A 20,984-nucleotide genomic window follows, 5' to 3' on the forward strand; every position below is an offset into this window, starting at 1 on the left:
TGGGAGCCTAGAAACTATATACTAGAGCCACAACATCCTTCAAGAATTGCCCCATGACTTGCCTACCAAACACACGGCACAACCTCAGTATCAAGGGCACCATCCAAGGGTCCTCAAACTTTTTAAATAGGGGGCCAGTTCACTGTCCCTCAGACTGTTGGAGGGCTGGACTATAGTAAAATAAAAACTTTGTTTTGTGGGCCTTTAAAAAAAGAAACTTCATAGCCTTGGGTGAGGGGGATAAACGTCCTCAGCTGCCACATCTGGCCTGCGGGCCATAGTTTGAAGACCCCTGACACAAATCTGCATGCCACCAACTTCCCTAGGAAGAAGCAATCAGGGCTGGTCTGGTCAATATGCCTGAACAACCTCACATCATCTTCTCTTCCCTACTCAGCCAAGTACAACTGCCAAGTGCAATGAATGCCAAGCAAGAGTCAAGTGCTAAAACATTATTTTCTTGTCAAAATGTATCAAATAACAATTTTTTTGAGTTTCAAAGCAGAGGAGTGCTGAGGTACCACTGTACTTCAATCTGATGCTTCTTATTCACAAAGAGTAGGGTATTATCAATCAATAAACCTTTGTTAAATATTTACTATTTGAGAGAGACTAGATTTATTTAGTCCAGGTTGTCACACCAACCTGGAAAGGTTAAGAATACATATACAAATCCTTATTCTTTTTGACAGGTCAAAATTGTTAATAGAATTTACATGTAAATTGTGATACCTCAAGCAATTTAAAAGACATGGAATGATTGACCTGTCAGGTCTATGGATAAGGGAATGTAAAATGGATCATTTTGATTATTTAAAATTAAAAAGTTTCTGAACAAACAAAACCAATGCAAACAAAATTAGATGGGAAGCAGAAAATCAGGAAAAAAATTTAAAGCAAGTGTTTTTAATAAAGGCCATATTTTTTCAGATATATAAACGAGTGAACTATGTAAGAATGCAAGTTATTCCCCAATTGATAAATGGTCAAAGGATATGATCAGGGAGTTTTCTTACAAAGAAATCAAAGCTAGCTATAATCATATGAAAAAAATGTTCTAAATCATTATTGATTTGAGAAATGCAAATTAAAACAACTCTGAGGTACCACTTCACAGCTATCAGATTAGCTAATGACAGAAAAGAAAATGATATATGGATGAGGTTTTGAAAAACTAATATACTAATACATTGTTGGTGGAGTCATGAAATGAACTCCATTTTGCAGAATAAGGAACTATGCCCAAAAGGCTTTCAATTAAAAAAAAAATAACTTTTTGATCCACTGATAGTATTGCTAAATCTATATCTCAAAGAGATTTTTTTTAAGAGAATAGATTCTATTTATGCAAAAATATTTATAGCAGTTCTTTTTGTAGTGGCTAAGAATTAGAAATTGAGTGTATGCTTGTTAATTAGGGAATGATTTAAAAGTTGTAGTATATAATTGTAATTGAATATTACTTTGCTATATATAAGTAACGACAAGTAGGATGATTTCAGAAAAAAACTGGAAATATTTACACAAACTGATACAAAGTGAAGTGAGAACCAAGAAGATATTGTACACAATGATAGCAATTTTGCACAATGAAACTGTACCTTTCATTATTTCTTAAGTCACAATACTGTTCACATACCCAGTTTGCTCAGCCAATCTCAAATTAATTGGCATATTTAGTTTCCTGGTTTTTTCCATCACAAAAATCGCTGCTATAGTTTTGTGCATATGGATCCTTTTCTTCTTTCTTTAATCACTGTGAATTATAAGCTTCCTAATAATATCTCTGGATCCAGACCAATTTACAACTCCACTAAGAATGGATTCATGTAGGTGTTTTCTCTTAGCAATTCATAAGAATGGAAGTCATTCCCTGAACTACACAGAATCTAATGGCTTTATATCATGAACATTTTCTTTAAAGAAAAAACTTGAATAGGTTTTATGGTAGAATACTAAATAACAGTGCAAAAAATAAATTATACATGGAAATGAGAAATAAAATGTTGCTGGTGTTGTGGAACATTATTCCTGAGTCAGCTATTCGTGCACAGTCAGATCACAGACTTTCAATTTCCAAGAAGGAACTAGAGGAATGATGAAGGAAATATATAACCTACAATTGAAACCAACTTGATACTGAACTATTTACACATTAGCAATGTAAATGTAGAGTGGACAACAGAAATGACACTGGAAGTTTTACATAGATTAATTCATGCTTAGTGCCACAACAAGATGAAAAAATTAAAAATAAAAAAACACCTTTGCTATTAGATATTTCACTTTCTTGTCAAACAGAGGAAAGTGAATTACAGAAAATTCTTTTGAAATATTGTGAAATATTGTACCTTCTCAATACAGGGATGGGAGAAATGAGAAGGGAAGAAGGGAGAGAATTTGGTTTTGAGGTTTTATGTAGTGTTTTCTGGTTCAGTTTTCTTTGGGCCTCTGGGAGCAGCCTTCTTTTCAGCTCAGTAATCACAATAAGAGTAGCCAGGGGTTAAAGTTCAAATCCTTTATTATCTCCTTCACTTGGGGCTCAGCTAATTTTCTTAGAGGCCTTCCAGAGTCTTGGTTTCAGTGGAGAAGTTCAGGAGGAGAGCCTGCCACCAGTAGCCTGACTGAAGATTGAATGAATGTCTGTCCTTGGTTCTGAGAGCTTTAGCTCCCACCTATCTTCTCTGCCCTCTGAAAGCTTCTCCTCTGTGGCTCTCAGTCCCTGCTTACATGCTCCACATTGATTATAAACCAATCATCTAGGAAACTATTAATTGCTGTAAGATTAAATCAATCATACTGAACCATGCTAAACTAGATAACCATTGTCTCTATCAATTCCACTTAGTATCTTGTTTCAAGTTCTGGCCCATAACAGTTTTATGCTAATACATGGTTGGTTTGTGTATAAGTTCCATAAACTGCTGAGAAAAAAAAAAAAGTATATTCTTTTCTTTCTCCATCCAATTTTCTCCAAAGATCTATCATACATAATTTTTAAATATTCTTTTTACCTCCTTAACTTCTTTCTTATTTATTTTGTGGTTCAATTTATCTAGTTCTGAGAGAGCAAGTTTGAGATTCACCTCTAATATAGTTTTGCTATTTTATCTTGCATCTCTCTTAACTTCTCCTCTAGGAATTTGGATGCTATGCCACTTAGTGTTTAATATTGATATTGCTTCATTGTCTGTGGTACCCTTTAGCAAGATATAGTTTCCTTCCTTATCTCTTTTAATTAAATCTATTTTTGCTTTTGCTTGATTTGAGATCAGAATTGGTATCCCTGCTTTTTTTTTTTTTTACTTTACCTGAAGCATAATAAATTCTGCTCCAGCCTTTTATCTTTACTCTGTATGTATCACTATGCTTTAAGTGCAGAATATGTATTGGTCCTTTGGCCATGTAAGAGCTCAAAAAGAAATTTTAAAAATCAGTTAAGGGAGGGAGAGGAAAAATTGGGAAGAATAATAATGACACAAGAAAATCATGAAAAAAGAGGCAACACATGGGTAAAGGAGGCATAAAAAAATTAAGAAAATAGCACTTAGAAAAACAGAATAGGCCAAATAGTAAAAGAGGCACAGAAATTTAGTATAAAGAAGAACTCCTTAAAGGACAGCATTAGGCAAATGGAAAAAGAGATGCAAAAGCTCACTTTCATTGTGAATTTTCATTCATCAGAAAAGTAATTTCTTAAAATTTAGAATTACACAAATGGAAGCTAATGAATGACTTTATGAGATATTAAGAAACAATCAAATAAAATTAAAAGAGTGGGAGGAGAATGACAATATTCACTGGAAAAAATAACTGACCTAGAAAATAGAGGGGAAATAATTTTAAAATTATTGGACCATATGTGATCCATTATCAAAAAAAAAAAAAAAAAGAGTCTAGACATTATCTTTCAAGAAATTAACAAAGAAAACTGCCCTAAGATTCTAGTACCAGAGGATAAAATAGAAATGGAAAGAAACTGCCAATCACTTCCTGAAAGAGCTATCCAAATGGAAACTCCCTAGCATACATATAGCCAAATTCCAGAGCTACCATGTCAAGAAGAAAATATTGCAAGCTGGCAGAAAGAAAAAATCCAAGCTTTGAAGTTCCACAGTCAGAATAATACAAGATTTAGCAATTTGTACATTAAAGGATTAGAAGGCTTGGAATTAGGAATCTGAAGGGCAAAGGACTCAGAATTATAATTAAGCAAAACAGAGGAAAATGATATTCAATGAAATAGAATATTTTCAAGCATTCTTGATGAAAACCCTAAAGCTCAATAGAAAATTTAACTTTGAAATACAATACTCAAGAGAAACATAAAAAGGTGAATTGGAAAGAGAAATTATAAGAGACTTAATGAGATTAAACTGTTTATATTCCTATATGAGAAAATTATTATTGAAACTCATAAAAACATTCTCATTTTTGTCTCAGTTAGAAATATGTAAGTAGACAGAGGGCACAGACATGAGTTGATTATGATGGAATGATATCTAAAAGGTATACATAAAATTAAGGGTGAAAAAGAGAAGTACATTAAAAGAAAGGAAGAGGAAGAATGGTATCATTTCTTACCCATCAAATTGTTTAATATCACAGAAAAAAATCAATAAATGTTGGAAAGGATGTGGGAAAATTAAAACACTAACATACTGTTGGTGGTTTATACTAATTCAGCCATCATGGAGAGCTTTTTGGAACTATTCTAAAAGGGCTATAAAGCCATGGCATCCATTTGACCAAGCAATACCATTACTTGGTCTATATCCCAAAGAGGGAAAAAAAAGATCTCTGTGTAAAAATATTTATAGCAGCCCATTTTAATGGTGACGAAGAACTGGAAATTGAGGCGATGTCCATCAATTTAAGAATGGCTGAAAAAAATGTTGAATAAATTGTTGTGATAAAATATCATTGTGCTTTGAGAAGCAGTGAGCAGGAAAAAATGAGCAGAAAAATCTGGAAAGACATTAACTGATAGAAAGCCAAATGAGCAGAATCAGCAGTGCATTGTACGGTAACAGCAATATTGTATGCTGATCTACTGTGAATAGCTTAGCTGTTCTTAAATAATTCTGAAGCACAGGTGATGAATGGTGTTTTCCATCTCCAGCAAAAGAATCCTTAGAGCCTGAATACAGATCATTTTTTTTCTTTACTTTTTTTTTTGTCTTGTTTTCTTTCACAGCATGACTTATGTGGAAATATGTTTTGCATGTCTACATCTATGTGAATTTGCTTGCCTTCTCAATGAGGGGAAGGAAGGGAGGGAGAGATATGGAAATCAAAATTTTGGGGGAAAATGTTAAAATTGCTTTTACATGTAATTGGGAAAATCAAATATCACAAAAAATAAAAGAATATGAGCAATGATAGTAATGGGTGATTATGGGTGTGTCTTCTCATAAAGAAGAAGGGAACAATGAAAGATAAAAGCAGTTTAAAGAAAACTTGGCAAAAGATCTAACTAATTAGAGGTATCCCAAGGAAAGTTGAAGATTAAAATGGACAAACCTGATTATCTTTAGAATATTGTTATTATTGCATAATTTGTTCTAATGGTTCTCAATTCACTTTATATAAGTCTCATATAAGTCTTCCCAGATCTTTCTGAAACTATCCCTTACATTTCTTACATTCCAATAGCATTCCGGCACCTCTTTATACTATAACTTGTTTGACCATATCATTCTTTATGGGCTTTCTCTCAGTTTCCAGTTCTTTGGCACCATAAAATGAAATATACTTTTCACATCCAGAAATTCATAATACTGATTGAAACATATGTTTTCTTTCTTTTTTTTTAGAGGGAGAGGAATATTGAGAAATGATTAAAAGTGGGAATTTTTTACATAACCATAAAATATATATTTGCAATGGATTTTTTTCTTCCCTTCTCAATTTTTTTTGGGAGGAGTGTTAAAACAAAAGATAATTTGGGAATAAAATAAAAAATAGATTAAAAACAGCAGAGGGCAGTAGGAGAAAAATTAAAAGATGATAATATAAAGATAACTACAATAATTATTTTCACCATCAAAGATAGAAATAACATTACCTAGAGCCAATTTCACAATTCTGCATGTGCATAAATATAGAGAAAAAAGCATTGAAGAGAACAAAGATGGGGAAAGTATCCAGATTAGAAATATCTCTTTTTCAATATCATTCTCCATCTTTCCATATCGCCATGTTTCTTAATATTTCTAAATCTATATTATCTATATCAACATCTAGCTATTTATATGTATGTATGTGTGTATATATATAGATATATAGATATAAATATATCTATATATATCAGTAGAGATACAAGCTGAAAGAGAAAAATTTGTGAAGTTGCTGAGGAATTCTTATAACTGACAAGAAAAATTATCAAAAGCATGTAATAAATCTCAGATTTTGTTAATAGGGAGAGCAATAAAAATGCTGGAGAGAAACAACTTAAGCCCACTCTCTCAACTATACAAATGCTTAGAGCAAGAGCTATTCATTTTTTTGTTCATAACCACAGAGCTTGATACAGTGCTCTCTTAGCAGGTGTTTAACAAGTGTTTCTGGAATTTGAATATCTTAAACACAGGTAAGTCAGACATACAGCTTTCCTTACTCAGCACTGAATGGAATTGGCTCAGAAAGTATTTAGTAAATAAAAAGATAGTATTTCGTCACTAGACTTGACTAGTAATGTTACTGTGCACTGAACTCTTGTATATGTGTCTGCTTTATGATAGAGTAAATATTTTGAGAGGGAATATGCATGGCTTTTATGTCTTGGTTACTTCTTTGAGAGGTGTGTACTAATGAATAGAATAGGCAGAAGGGTAATAAATAAGTACTTGTGTTCTACTGTTCACAGAGTTCTAAACTGGATTTTTGCCATCATTCTTTTTCCTTTATTAAATTTCATATCCAAGTAATGGTAGTAGTGAAATAGTGGAAGTAGTGAAATAGTAATTAGTCTCTAAATTAAAAATAATTCATGCTGCTGTAATAACCAGGAAACAAAGAAGTTTGGGGATTGTATGAAGACTTGAAAAGATGTTCTTACGGTATCAACATTACAAAGATAGCTGTAAATTGGATAGGTAAACATCTTCCTTATCCCCTGTTGTGACACAGTAAATAGAGTACTGGGGCTCTAGGGAGAAAGGTATGAGTTCATATCTTACCTCAGACTTTGTGTGACCATGGGCAAATTACTTAACGTGTAAATTGGGGATAGTAGCAATTACTTTGCAGGATTGTTGTTTCTGTTTATAATCTGAATATTAATGGAAATAATATGAAAATGTACCATTGTATATAGTTATATTTCCAATTAGTGCTTTGAAGCATGGCAAATGGTTACAAATATTATTATTTGTAATGTTGCATAATTTATAATGCTTTTTCAAGCCTATGCAATAAACACAAGTCACAATACTAGATGAACTTTGGTTAAGAAGAAAGTTTTTCTTAAGGTACTCAAAAATGTCTGTTATCTGATAGGGACTCCGGGCTGATAACCTAAAACTAATAAGGAATATATGTGGTTCATCCCAAGATCAGGCATTCATTAATATAAATAAAGTAATTCCTTTGGATTTAAGAGGGAAATTTTTAGCATCAGTACTTAATGACAATTTTGAACATTGAAATTTATTTTTGTGACACAAACAAATAATGTGTATAGGTAAGAATGCAGAAATTAAGTAATTTTTATATTGTGTATTTTGATCAGGATGATATATAATAATAAAAATATAGCAACATATGGATGATGGATGGAAGGTTATTTTACTCATGATGGAAGAAAGAATGGAAAACCGGTGTTAAATGGCTAAAGAAAAATGTTAAGTTTTTGGCTATAAATGTACAGATGAGATTATAGAGAATGACTTGCAAATTATGAAGAAGACAGTATAATTGGGATTAAAGTGCAGGTGAGGTCAAAGAACAGATCATGATGATCTTTATTAAAGATGGTATTGTATATTGATATTAAATTAATGTACTGTGTTTTAGATTCCTAATAATTGAGAGGTATAATAATCCTATATTAAAATAGCCTAGAATTTTTCAGAAATATAAAACCAAAAACAAAGTCTACATTTCAGTTTGTTATCTAACAGATATGAAGGCTTTTTCTCACTTAGGGAATTATAAGGGAACAGTAGCATTTGATAAGAGATATTTCACTGTAGGCCACAATTATACAGGTGACTACATGTTATACACACTACTATATACACTGTAATTACTTTTGTTTGACAGATTTTTTTTAATGTGATTTGGTAGAGTGAAACAGTGCCTGAAATGCTCTCCAAAAAGAATTTCTGCATCAGTATGTTAAAAATCACAAAATATTTTTGAAAGATATAACAGAAAAATAATGTAAAAAAAGAAAGATATAACAGATCCCTTTGTAAAAAAAAAAAAAAAAAAAAAAAAAAAAAAAAAAAAAAAAAAAAAAAAAAAAAAAAAAAAAAAAAAAAAAAAAAAAAAAAAAAAAAAAAAAAAAACTTCTATTATCAAATGAAGTAGAAAAAAAAATTGTATGCTGATTTGATATTTGCTGTTGTCATGAAAAAGGTTCAACATATAGTCCAAGTTTGAATACAGATTCCTTATCAATGGCAAGGTTTTAAAGATTTTTTTTTGATTAATGACATTGTTTTGATCCCACTATATCATGAATCCCTGGAATATTGTGGCCCTATAAACAACCTATAGACAAAATCAGGACATCTAGGTGACACAGTGGATAGAGAACTAGGCCTGAAGTCAGAATGACTTGAGTTTCATGCTACCAAATCCGATCTCAGACACTTACTATTTGTGTGCCCCTGGGCAAGTAACTTAACTGTGCCTTAGTGTACTCACATGTTAAATGAGCTGGGAAAAAAAAAAAAAAAAAAAACAAATAACTACAGTATCTTCATCAAGAAAATCCTAGATGGGGTCATGGAGCCAGATATGACTGAATGACATCTGAGAATCAAGGAGGTAAATAATACCTTTTGGGGATACTTATGCAGTTGGATGGTCATAAAATTTGCCTATTAATACATATACCATTACCTCAGAAAAGAGTAGTATACATCAGTCCTAAAGAAGGGAAATGCCAGGTAATGTTCAAATCACCAAACAAATACTTGCATTTTACACACTGGCAAGGTTATACTCAGGATTCTGCAAACTAGAGTTCATAAATATGTAAGAAACAAGTGAATCAAGTGAATTTCAGGAATCACTGGAAGGCTGGTTTTCAAAGAGGCTGGGGACCTAGGGACCAAATTGTCAGCATTCATTGGATCCAGTAAAATATCTATTTCTCCTTCATTAATTCATTAAAACGTTTGATTGTGTGGGTCACAACAAAATATGGCAAGTCTTCAGACAGATAGTATTATGGGCCAGAACTCTGTACTTGAAACAAGGATTCTTACAAGGTGTTAATTCAGTAGAATTGATAAGACGATAGTTATCTAGTTTAGCATGATAATTTATAGTTCTCTAGTTCAGTATGATTGAATTAATCTTATAACAAATAATGGTTCCCTAGTGATATAATGATTGGCTTATAGTCAGTATGATGAATGGATTTAATTGTAATAGAGTATTTAAGAAGCTCAGAGTCATTCCTAGAAGGGGGATCAAATAGGACTGGAATAGACTTGGAGAAGACAGAGGACTGGAGGCAAGAACTCAAGCTCTCGGAATGAGACAGACTTCAACACAGAGACCATGGTGGTGGTCCTCCTGCTTCCTCCACAGAAACCAAGACACATTTCAGAGAATCTCAAAAAAGTTAGCCTGGGGCCCCAGGCAAAGAAACTAGATTTTGAAGGAGATACTAAAGAATTTGGACTTTATCCCTGACTATTCTTATGGTGATTACTCAGCTGAAAAGAAGGCTGGTCCAGAGACCTCCAGAAAACCAACCAGAACATTAACAGATAGGACTAATAGATCATCTTATTTGTCTCCTAAGGAACTTGTATGCTGGCCAAGAAGCAAGTTAGACCAAACATGGAATAATTGCTTGATTTAAGATTGGAAAAGGAGTATGAGAAGATTCTGTATTGTCACCTTGTTTACTTGATTAATGTGCAAAATGCTAGTTTGAATAAATCAAAAGTTGGGATTAAGGTTGCTGAGAGAAATATCAGTCCTCTCAGGTTTGCAGACAAAACCCTTATGATGGCAGAAAACGAAGAGTTATTTAGCCTCTTGATGTGGCTGGGGGGAAAAAAGAGTATAAAAGATGATTGACAGCTTAACATTGGAAAAAAAAAAAAAGACTTTAACAACTGGCCCCATAGGTTCCTGGCAAATAAGAGCTAGAAGAAATGGAAGCAATGTTAGATTTTATATTCTTAGACTCCAAAATCATTGCAGACAGAGATTGTTGTCATGAAATTAAAAGATACTTGCTCCTTGGACACAAAGCCATGACAAATTTAAACAGCATACTAAAATGTTAGTAAAAGAGCCTTGCTAACAGAAATTTGTATAATCAAAGCTATTATTTTGCTGGTAGCATGGTATGACTGTGAAAACTATTCTGTAAAGAAAGCTGAGTGCAGAAGATTCAGTGCTTTAGAAGTGTGTTGCCAGTGAAGAGTTTTGAGAGTTCCTTCAACAGCAGTGGGGGGGGGGGGGGGGGGGGGGGGGGGGGGGGGGGAGGGGGGGGGGGGGGGGGGGGGGGGGGGGGGGGGGGGGGGGGGGGGAATAGGGAAGCAAATCAGTCACTACTTAAAGAAATTAATTCAGGCCATTCACTGAAAGGTCACATATTGAAGGCAAAACTTAAATACTTTGTTCACATAATGAGAAAATAGACCTCAGTGGAAAAGACCCTGATGTTGGAAAAGATTGAAGGCCAAAGGAAACTGGTGGTTTCTAGTTCACATATTATTGAACTCTAGAGTTTGCAGAACCCTTAGGCATAACCTTGCTAGTGTATAAAATGAAAGTACTTGTTTGGTGATTTGAACATTACTTGGCATTGACCTTCTTTAGGACTGGGATGTAAACTAATTTTTTCCAAGCCAATGGTTTATGTACAAATAGACAAATTTTATGACCATCCAACTGCATAAATATCCCCAAAAGGCATCTTTTACCTACTTGATTCAATGAGCTTTACCCCAAATTGAACAGAAGCAGGGAGGGCCAAATTTCCTTTAGAAAACTGAAGGATTCTTTTAATGATCTCAAGTGCCTTTTTGAAACAAAGCTCCATTAATAACAAAACAAAACACCAGTATGCTTCTAATGATGATACACAGATGTGAATTGTAATGTCACTAAACAATGAGGTTCACCCAAAGGACAACAGAGAAGTACATAGTGGATATGAATGGACCACATATATTGCAAATAAAGAATTGCACAAGGGCAACTAGATGACACAGTGGCTTGAACACTGTCCCTGAAGCCAGAAGGACCTGAATTCAAATGTGAGCTCAGATACACTTATTAGGTTTGTGACGCTGGGCAAGTCACTTAACCCCAATTGCCTCAAAAAGCAAAAGAAAACAAAATCAAAAACAAGAATAGCACAAGAGAAATAGTGTATTTAAACAAATGGATATCACAATTATAAGGTTATTTGATATACTTGTTGAATTTTTGTAATATACCTACTGAGAGAAGAAAGAAACCATTGGAAAGTGTGGATTCCTAAATTTACATTGTTTATTTCTAACTTTTAGTTGCTTTCACCCTCCTTTCAGTTGATAACCTTGATTAAAAATTGAAACTTTTTACTATTTTTGGTCACTACTAAACTTTTTAAACTTTTGGTATATTTCTCTCATATCTTAAGTTTCTCCATTTATTTTTTTTATTCAGGAATCTCATATAAGAAGTAAAGGTCTCCATTTATTTTTTTTATTCAGGAATCTCATATAAGAAGTAAAGGAGAATTAAAATTTTACCAAACAAAACATGGCAAAAATAAAAAACCTCACTTACTTCACCAAAACATCTACTAAAGAACACAAAGCTAACAGAAAGAATGAGGAGGAGGAAGAAGTAATAGAGCCAGCAAGTGACTTGGAAGCAGGTAAACAGCTGCCATTTATTTATGGAGATGTTCCTCCAGAAATGATATCAGAGCCCTTAGAAGACCTGGACCCATACTACAGGGATAAAAATGTAAGTATTTATTTTGAACATAGGGAAAAATATTTTGTTTCACTCTCTATGTATGAAAAAGTTAGAATTGAAATATGATTGTATTTGATGAATATTTTATATGAAGTTGTGAATATTGAATTATTTAAATATTCAGCTATATCAAGCTTACTTTCCTATATCAAAATCAGTTGTGTAAATGATGTCTTGATTCCTTTGCTTTTAAAATATAAGAGGGGATGGAGGTTAGAACTGACTAAGTTTTATGGTTATGCATCCTGCTTTTGGTGAAATGACCAAGGTTTAAATCCTGGCTTTTCTATTTATGTCCACTATACTCTTGGAAAACTATTTATTGTCTTTGTGCCTCATTTTCCTCAAACGAAAAAATAAGTGAATTAGTTAAAATGGCATCTGAGGTCTTTTTGAACTCAAAATCTAAAATCCTATAATTTTATATCTGGAAAAGCTTCAATTTTTTTTAAATTTATGATTCTATGACATTATATCAACTTATCACAGAGTGTTAGCTCAGTATAGTAGATGGTATAGTTGAGTGACAAACTTACAAGTCAGGAAAGTTTGGGTACAATCTAACTACAGCCATTGGCAAACCATCTCCTTAAATCTCTCTCAACCATTCTCATTTAATTCCTCTGAGATGCTATCTCCTTACCTGCAAAAATGAGAGTATTACATATATAGTAATGACTTTTTAAGGTCCCTCTGAACTCTAAATGTGATCCTAAGATCATTTAGCATCTCTATGAACATCTTTGATGAGGAAATTACAATTCACAGAGATAGTCTGTTTCATTTTCTGACAGCTGTAATTGTTAGAAAGATTTCATAGAATCGCCATCTCAAATGCAGAAGGGACCTTAGAGATGGTCTAGTAGAGCTAATATCTGAAAAAAGAGCATTTCTGTAACATATACAAGTAGCTACCAAATCCCTGCCTGAGTGATTCTAGGAAAATGAGAAACTATTGTAATCTGAGATAGTCCATTCCATGTTGGGGTACTTTTGATTGCTAGGAATATTTTAAATTTGTCACTTAAATTTCCACTTCTTACTTTTAATTATCCACTCTATAAACAAACAAAACTGATATAGGCACCATATTAAATGACATAGTCCTTTAAATACTTCAAAACATTTATTGTCCTATGTTTTCAAAATCAAATATCCTGAATTCCTTTGTTTTTATTCTTGTTCAGTTGTTTCAGTCATGGCCAGCTTTTTATGACCCCAAAAGTTGTTTTCTTGGGAAAGTAACATTAGATATTCTTTACACATTTTCCTAGGCTTAAAAGTCTACCTTTTAAAATCTCTTTTCAGTTATAGAACAATTTATATGCCCATATTTATTTCATTTGAACCTAACTAATGATACAGACAAGTAGGGAGCTCAGTGGAAAGAGTACCTGGCTTGGAGTCAGGAAGACCTGAGTTCAAATCCAGAAGTAGACATAGTTTTTGGTTTGTGATTCTAGACAAGTCACTTAATCTCTGTTTGTCACTAGATAAAGAAATGGTAAACTATTCTTATCTTTGCCAAGAAAACCTAATGAGGGGATCATGACTAGTTGGTCATTACAGAACAACAGCAGCAACAACAATGATCAATTCAGACTAAAGATGAATATGTTAAAAATGAATAAAATTTTAAGGTTAAATTTTTAATTTCATTCTCTATCTTTCCTCCTGCAGACCTTCTTAGTATTGAATGAAAGGAAAACAATCTTCAGATTCAATGCCACTCCAGCCTTAAACATTTTAACTCCTTTCAATCTGATTAGAAGACTATCTATTAAGGTTCTAGTAAATTTATATCCTTTTCCAGAGACTCATTGGCAGGGTTACTGCTTTAATATAAAAACAAAGTAATATTAAACAAATACAACTCTGTTTCTTCATCGAAATATTGTTTTTAGTCTTTTTCCACTCTTAAAAAAATCTCTGATTTTAATTCATTCATTGCCTTTTAATTGAATAGGAAAACACAAAAGATAGCTAGTGTAATGAATTTGGAACTGGAATTGGTGTGACAGGAATAACTGAATCCAGTCTGAGATATTTAGTAGAGATATGACCCTGGAAAAGTCATATAAACTCTTGTTGCTTCATTTTTATCATCTATAAAAATGGAGAAAATAATAGTATAACCTCTTTGATTTATTGTAAGGAAAAAATAATATTTGTAAAGTACTTTTCAAATCTCATAGTGCTACATAAATGCTAGTTATTATAATGATAACTGTCATGACAATCAGTATTGTATACTGATCTGATAAATAGGTGTGTACTAGTGGCAAATTGGGAAAAAAATTTCAGATATTTCTTATCTTATCCATGACTGAGCAAAATGAATGAAAAGAATTCTTGAAAGTTCTTTGGTAATTCTTTAAAGTGAGAAGTTATAGGGAATTACCTTTTAGGTGAAAGTCCTGAACACTATATAGAAAATTTCTAACATGATTTATCATTTTACTTTCCTTGACTCTCACCTACCCTATTCAATATGTTTATCATGAGTACTTTTGTGATCAACTGTTTATTTTTAACAATGCATACATCTCCAACCTGGGCAAAGACTCTAAAGTAAGTTGGCAAAATATCTTTAAAAATGCATTTATATTGTGAATGGAACCTTGTATTCTTTTCCCTTACATAACATTACAGATTCTTTTGTTTTCTGTTTCTCTTTCCATTGTGATTTAGTTGAAAACTTGTCTATGTATTTTTGCTCATGAAACATGAGTAGTTTTTTTGTTATTTATTATTTTATTATTCCCAATTACATGTGAAAACAATTTTTAATATTTTTTTAACAAATTTTAAGTTCCAAATTCTCACCCTTCCTCCTTCCTTCCCCATCCTCCTTATGAAGAAGGCAAGCTATTTGATATAATATATACATATGTAATGATGCAATTATAAAAAAGTATGATTTTATATGTATTCAGACATCACTTATTTTCTCTGGGGATGGATAGCATGTTTCCTCATAAACCCTTCAGAGTTGTCTTGAACTGTTATATTGCTGAGAATAGCTAAGTCATTCAAACAAAGTTCATCTTACTATAATGCTCTTATTGTGTACAGTGTTATTCTAGTTCTACTCATTTCACTTTGCATCACTTCATGTAGGTTTTTCCTTTTTTGAAAGCATCTTGCTAATCATTTTTTATGATAATAGTATTCCATTGCAAACATATACAACAACTTGTTTTTTTATTTTTTATTATAGCTTTTTATTTACAAGATATATGCATGGGTAATTTTTCAGCATTGACAACTGCAAAACCTTTTGTTCCAACTTTTCCCCTCCTTCCCCCCACCCCTTCCCCCAGATGGCAGGTTGACCAATACAAGTTAAATATGTTAAAGTATAAATTAAACACAATATATGTATACATGTCCAAACAGTTATTTTGCGGTACAAAAAGAATTGGACTTAGAAATATTGTACAATTAGCCTGTGAAGGAAATCAAAAATGCAGGCAGACAAAAATATAGGGATTGGAAATTCTATGTAGTGGTTCATAGTCATCTCCCAGAGTTCTTTTGCTGCATGTAGCTGGTTCAATTCATTATTGCTCTGTTGGAACTGATTTGGTTCATCTCATTGCTGGAGATGGGCACTTCTATCAGAATTGATCATCATATAGTATTGTTGTTGAAGTATATAATGATCTCCTCGTCCTGCTCATTTCCCTCAGCATCAGTTCATGTAAGTTACAGCAACTTGTTAAGCTATTCCCCAAGTAGTGAGCATCTCCTCATCTTCCAATTTTTTGCCACCAGAAAAGAACTGTTATATATGTATATATATATATATATATATATACATACATATATATGTATATTTGTACATACAGACAGTTCTATAACTATTCTATACAATAGTTGAATCATTTCACAACTCCACCAACAGTGCAATAAGCAATGTTGCAACTTTCTCATATTGCCTCCAACATTTGTCATTTTCCTTTTATGTTCTATCTATCTAATAGGTATGAGATAGTGCCTCAGAATTGTTTTAATTTGCATTTTTCCAATCAGTAATGATTTGAAACATTTTTCTTACAACTATAGATATCTTTGATTGCTTCATCTGAAAATTTTATCATTTATCAATTGAAGAATAATTTACTTTTACAAATTCGTCTCTTTTTCTTTTTATATTGAAGAAATGAGGCATTTGTCATGGAAAATTTCTAATTTTTCCCAGTTATGATTGCTAAGTGTATTTTCTCCCATCTTATTTCCCCTCTGTTTATTTTACTCTCTTTCTCTCCTTTAAACCTGTTTCTCCTCAAAAATGTTTTGGTTCTCACTATCACATCCCTCTGTTTGTCTTTCCATCAGTTCTACTCTTCTCTTGGCTCTTTTCCTTTCTATTTTCTAGCATAAATAAGGTAAGATGGGGTAAGATAGGTTTTTATATCCAAATGAGTGTATATGTGATTCCCTCTGAATCAATTCTAATGACAGTAAGTTTCAAGAATTCCCTGCCACCTCCCCCAGATTTCTCTCCACTGCAAAAAGCTTTTTCTTGAAATATTTTACTCTATTCTATCTCTCCCTTTCCTTTTTTTTCATAGTGTATTCCTCTTTCTCATCCCTAATTTTATTTTTTAAAGATATCATTCTTGGAGGCAGAGCCAAGATGGTGGAGAGGACACACATTTCATTCTAAGCTCCCCTTCTACACTCACTGTCAATTATCAAATTTAGCCTCTGAAATAATGCTTGACTGGTAGAATCCATGAATATTGGGAGTAAAACAAATTACCAGTCAAAGATAATCTGGAAGATCACCAGAAAAGGTTTGTCCTGATGGGCCAAGAGAAGGCCAGCACAAGCAGGGAGGCAGAACACAAAGACTAGGATGTGATGACTGCATTTCGCATCCAGAATATATTAAAATCAACTGGAATCAGGATAAGGGAAAATCTTTGATCTTTATTCTTTGCAGAGGTGAAGGGGAATGGTGATATAAAGTGAGGGTAATTGCAACACGAATCCAGCCAGCAGTGCCTTTGGCTCTCACACCCTATGCATCAAATCCTCTACGCAATCTCCTGTACAACATATCAAACTTGCATAGAGAGTAGGCAGGTTCATTCTTTCTCCAAACATATATTATTAATAGACTATTGTCCAATTGCTAATTAGCCTCAAGTGCTTAGGACTTCAGTGCAATGACTCAAGAGCTTCAGCCCCTTACACCAGCACACTGAGCAAACTGGAGACAGGGGCCATCTCCGTGGGTGGAGAATTTGCAGAGAAGACTCTACCATATGTTGGCTACTCTGCTTTGGCTGCAAAGCAGTAGATCAGCAGAGAAATTACACAAACGCCAAAGGTAGACTGTGACCCCAAAATGCCATAGTTTAATAGGACCTGGCCATACCCAGTCAGCACTGGGAATGATTCAACATGGACCACAATGCAGCTGCACAGCCACAGTCTGTACCACAGGGCTCTGCCTGGGGCAGGCACACTTCTGCCCTGGGGGGGGGCCACTCTGCCCGGGGCAGCCACACCTCTCCAAAGTGGAAGGGGGGAGGGGGAGGCCTCCGCCCGGAGAAGAGGTATTTCTGCTACTTGGGGCTCTTCAAGGCAGACTCTAAGGGCCTTTAAAAAAAGTGAGTAAAAAAGCCAAGTGAACTCTAAATATAGATAGCTTCTATAGATAGCTTTTTTGCTCATCCTACCATCTAGTGGTGGGGGCAGGGGGAAGGAGGGGAAAAATTGGAACAAAAGGTTTGGCAATTGTCAATGCTGTAAAATTACCCATGCATATAACTTGTAAATAAAAAGCTATTAAAAAATTTAAAAAAAAAACTAGTAATTCTGTATTTTCTGCCATCTTATTATCCCCAGATTATACTTTTTTTTCCTTTCCCCTGTCATTCCCCCCCCCCCCCCAGTATTAAACTTATGGGCACAACTTGCCTCACAAAAGGTCTCCCTCTTTAGAATCACTCCAACCCCCTTTGACCCTCTCCCCCTTTCTCATACCTTTCCCTTATTATTTCTGTATTCCCTTCTATTTAGCCTATTTTTTTCCTTTTCCCATTTCCTCTCCACTTTTTAATGAGGTGAGAGAAGTTTCTCTGTAAACCAAATATGTTTAATATATTCTTGTTGTGGCAAATCTGATGAGAGTAAGAGTCACACAATATTCCTCCCCTTCCATTAATTCCCTCAGATATGATAGTTTGGTTTGCCTCTTCATGGGATGTAATTTCCCTCTTTTTATCTCCCCTTTTCCCTTTTTCTGATGCAATCCCCTTTCCACTTCTACTTTCCTTTTTTATATTATAACAGTAAAATCAAATTACACACACTCTCTTTATGTATGCCCATAACAGAAATTCAGTTCTCAAGAGTTCTTTTCATCTTTTATGCTTCTCTTGAGTCCTATTTTTGGAGGTCAATTTTTTTTTTATTGTTTAGCTCTAGTTTTTTCATTTGGAATAAATGGAATCCACCTGTTTCATTGAATGTCCATCTTCTTCCCTGGAAGGAAATGCTCAATTTAATTGGGTAGTTTAGTCTTGGCTGCATTCCAAGTTCTTTTGTCTTTCAGAATATCATATTCCAGGCCCTTCAATCCCTTAATGTGGAAGCAGCTAGATCCTGAGTGATCCTTATTGTGGCTCCTTGGTATTTGGATTGTTATTTCTGGCTGCTTGTAATATATTTTCCTTAGTCTGATAGTTCTGAAATTTAGCTACAATACTTCTTGGAGTTTTTATTTTGGGGTCTCTTACAGAAGGTGTTCGATAAATTCTTTCAATGCTTATTTTACCTTGTGATTATATTATGTCTGTGCAGTTCTCTTTGATGATTTCCTGTAAAATAGTGTCTAGGCTCTTTTTTTCATTATAATTTTCAGGAAGTCCAATAATCCTCAGATTATTTCTCCGAGGTCTGTTGTTTTTCCAAGTAGATATTTAACATTTTTTCCTATTTTTTTTTCATTTTGCTTGATTGAGTCTTGTCTCCATGAATCATAAACTTCTATTTGTTCAGTTCTGATTTTTAATGAGTTATTTTCTTCATTAATTTTTCTTACTTCTTTTTATATATGTCCAATTGAGTTTTTAAATGAGTTGTTTTGCTCTATGGAATTTTTTCCCATTTCACCATTTTTTTACTGAGTCATTTTGTTTTTCCAATTCACAAATCCTAATTTTCCTGGAAGTTCTTTATCTTTTCCAATTCATAGATTCTGTTTCCCTAGGAGTTCTTTACCTTTTCCATTTCACATTTCAGGAAGTTATTTTCTTTTTCAACTTTATCAAATCTTTCTTTTAATGAGTTATATGCCTTTTATATACTCTCTTGCAGAGCTTCTCTTCCCTTTCCCCATTTTTCCTCAAGCTCTCTTTTAAGATCTTTTGAAATTTCTTCTAGGAGAGCCTTGTGTGATGGGGACCAAGTTATATCCCCCTTTGGTGTTATGTCTGAAGATTTGTGTGCTATTAGTCTCCTAAAGGTTGAAAATCTGTTCTCTTTCTGTATAGAAGCTATCTATAGTTAGAGTTTGCTTGGCTTTTTTACTCATTTTTTAAAAGCCATTAGGTTCTGCCTTCAAGGCAAGGAGGTTCCCAGCTTCCTCTACAGAACAGAGACAGATAAACAGTAGCTGTCCTGCAAACAGGCTGTGAAGAGTGCCCAGGCTTCTGCAGAAATGTTACTGCCCTGGGAAGACCCCCCCCCCCCCTTGTGCTGAAGTGTGACTGCCCTTGGCAGAATCCTGCTGTGCAGGAAGTGAGACTGCCCTAGGCAGAGCCTCTCTGTGTGGAAAGCGGCTGCCCTGGGATGAGTGGTTTAGCAGCAGCAGTGTCTCTGCCCTGGGCAGAGCCCCACCCTGCAGACTGTGGCTGTGCAGGTGCACTGTGGTAATGCTGAATCATTCCCATGCTGGAGGTGTGTGGCCAGGTCCTGTTAAACTCTGGTGTTTTGGGGTACACTCTACCTTTGGTATTTGTGTAACTTCTCTACTGATCTACTGCTTCATAACCAAAGCAGAGCAACCAACCTATGGTAGAGTCCTCCCTGCAAATTCTCCACCTGCAGAGACCACACCCTTCCCTCAGTTAGCTCAGCATGTGATAGCCTCCATGTTCTGCCTCCCTGCCTGCGCTGGCCTGATTAAGACACACCTTTTATGGTGATCTTCCAAGCTATCTTTGGCTGACAATTTGTTGTACTCCCAATATTTGTGGATCCTACCAGTCAAGCATTATTTCTGAGACTGAATTAGATAATTAGTAAGTAAAGGTAGAAGGCAACTTAGAATGAAGTGTGTGTTCTCTCCGCCATCTTAGCTCCACCCCCTATCTTTTCTTTACTTCCTTGTAAATTGTTCATTTATTCTCTGCTGTACACCATTTTTAAAATTTTATTCTTCTTCATATTTTATTTTCCCCACTCCTCCAAACATAATATAGGTAAGGAATTATATATTTATGTATACATGTATATACATGTATATGTGTTTTATATGTGTTTATATATACACACACATATACACACACACACATTCTCAATACCACACACATATACAAACTCAAATCTTTCCTGTTGATTCTTTGCTATAATTCTGCTTCTTAACTTGCCTTCTGTTTAACCTACCCCAATCCATGGATTCCTTACTTGTCTTCTTCTCCATCCTTTGCTTCCCCATCTGCCCATCCTTCCCCCCTTATTTCTTTATAGATTTTGGAGGGTGCTATACCCTTTATGTTATATTTGTAGGCTTATCTATTTAACCCATCCCTGATATGAGTAGATTTTCAGAACTTTGAGCTCTCCTTCCTCCACTA

General features: G+C 34.1%; 1 protein-coding gene across 4 annotated transcripts in view; it reads left to right on the top strand.

The window, feature by feature from the left end:
• LOC100932957 (sodium channel protein type 9 subunit alpha-like) overlaps nucleotides 1–20,984 on the top strand; it is a 148,288-nt gene that overhangs the window by 30,366 nt on the left and 96,938 nt on the right. For 2 of the 4 annotated variants that reach the window (XM_031960528.1, XM_031960532.1), the window contains exons 2-4: nucleotides 11,898–12,156; nucleotides 13,849–13,967; nucleotides 14,650–14,739. In XM_031960528.1, the coding sequence (XP_031816388.1) occupies nucleotides 11,947–12,156; nucleotides 13,849–13,967; nucleotides 14,650–14,739 (419 nt within the window). In that variant the 5' untranslated portion in view covers nucleotides 11,898–11,946. Of the gene's footprint in view, nucleotides 1–11,388; nucleotides 11,457–11,497; nucleotides 11,604–11,897; nucleotides 12,157–13,848; nucleotides 13,968–14,649; nucleotides 14,740–20,984 lie in introns of those variants that run through there. The other 2 variants (XM_031960530.1, XM_031960531.1) reach the window with 2 other exon arrangements.

This window comes from Sarcophilus harrisii, chromosome 3 (assembly GCF_902635505.1).
Source record: "Sarcophilus harrisii chromosome 3, mSarHar1.11, whole genome shotgun sequence".
Lineage (NCBI taxonomy): Eukaryota > Metazoa > Chordata > Mammalia > Dasyuromorphia > Dasyuridae > Sarcophilus > Sarcophilus harrisii.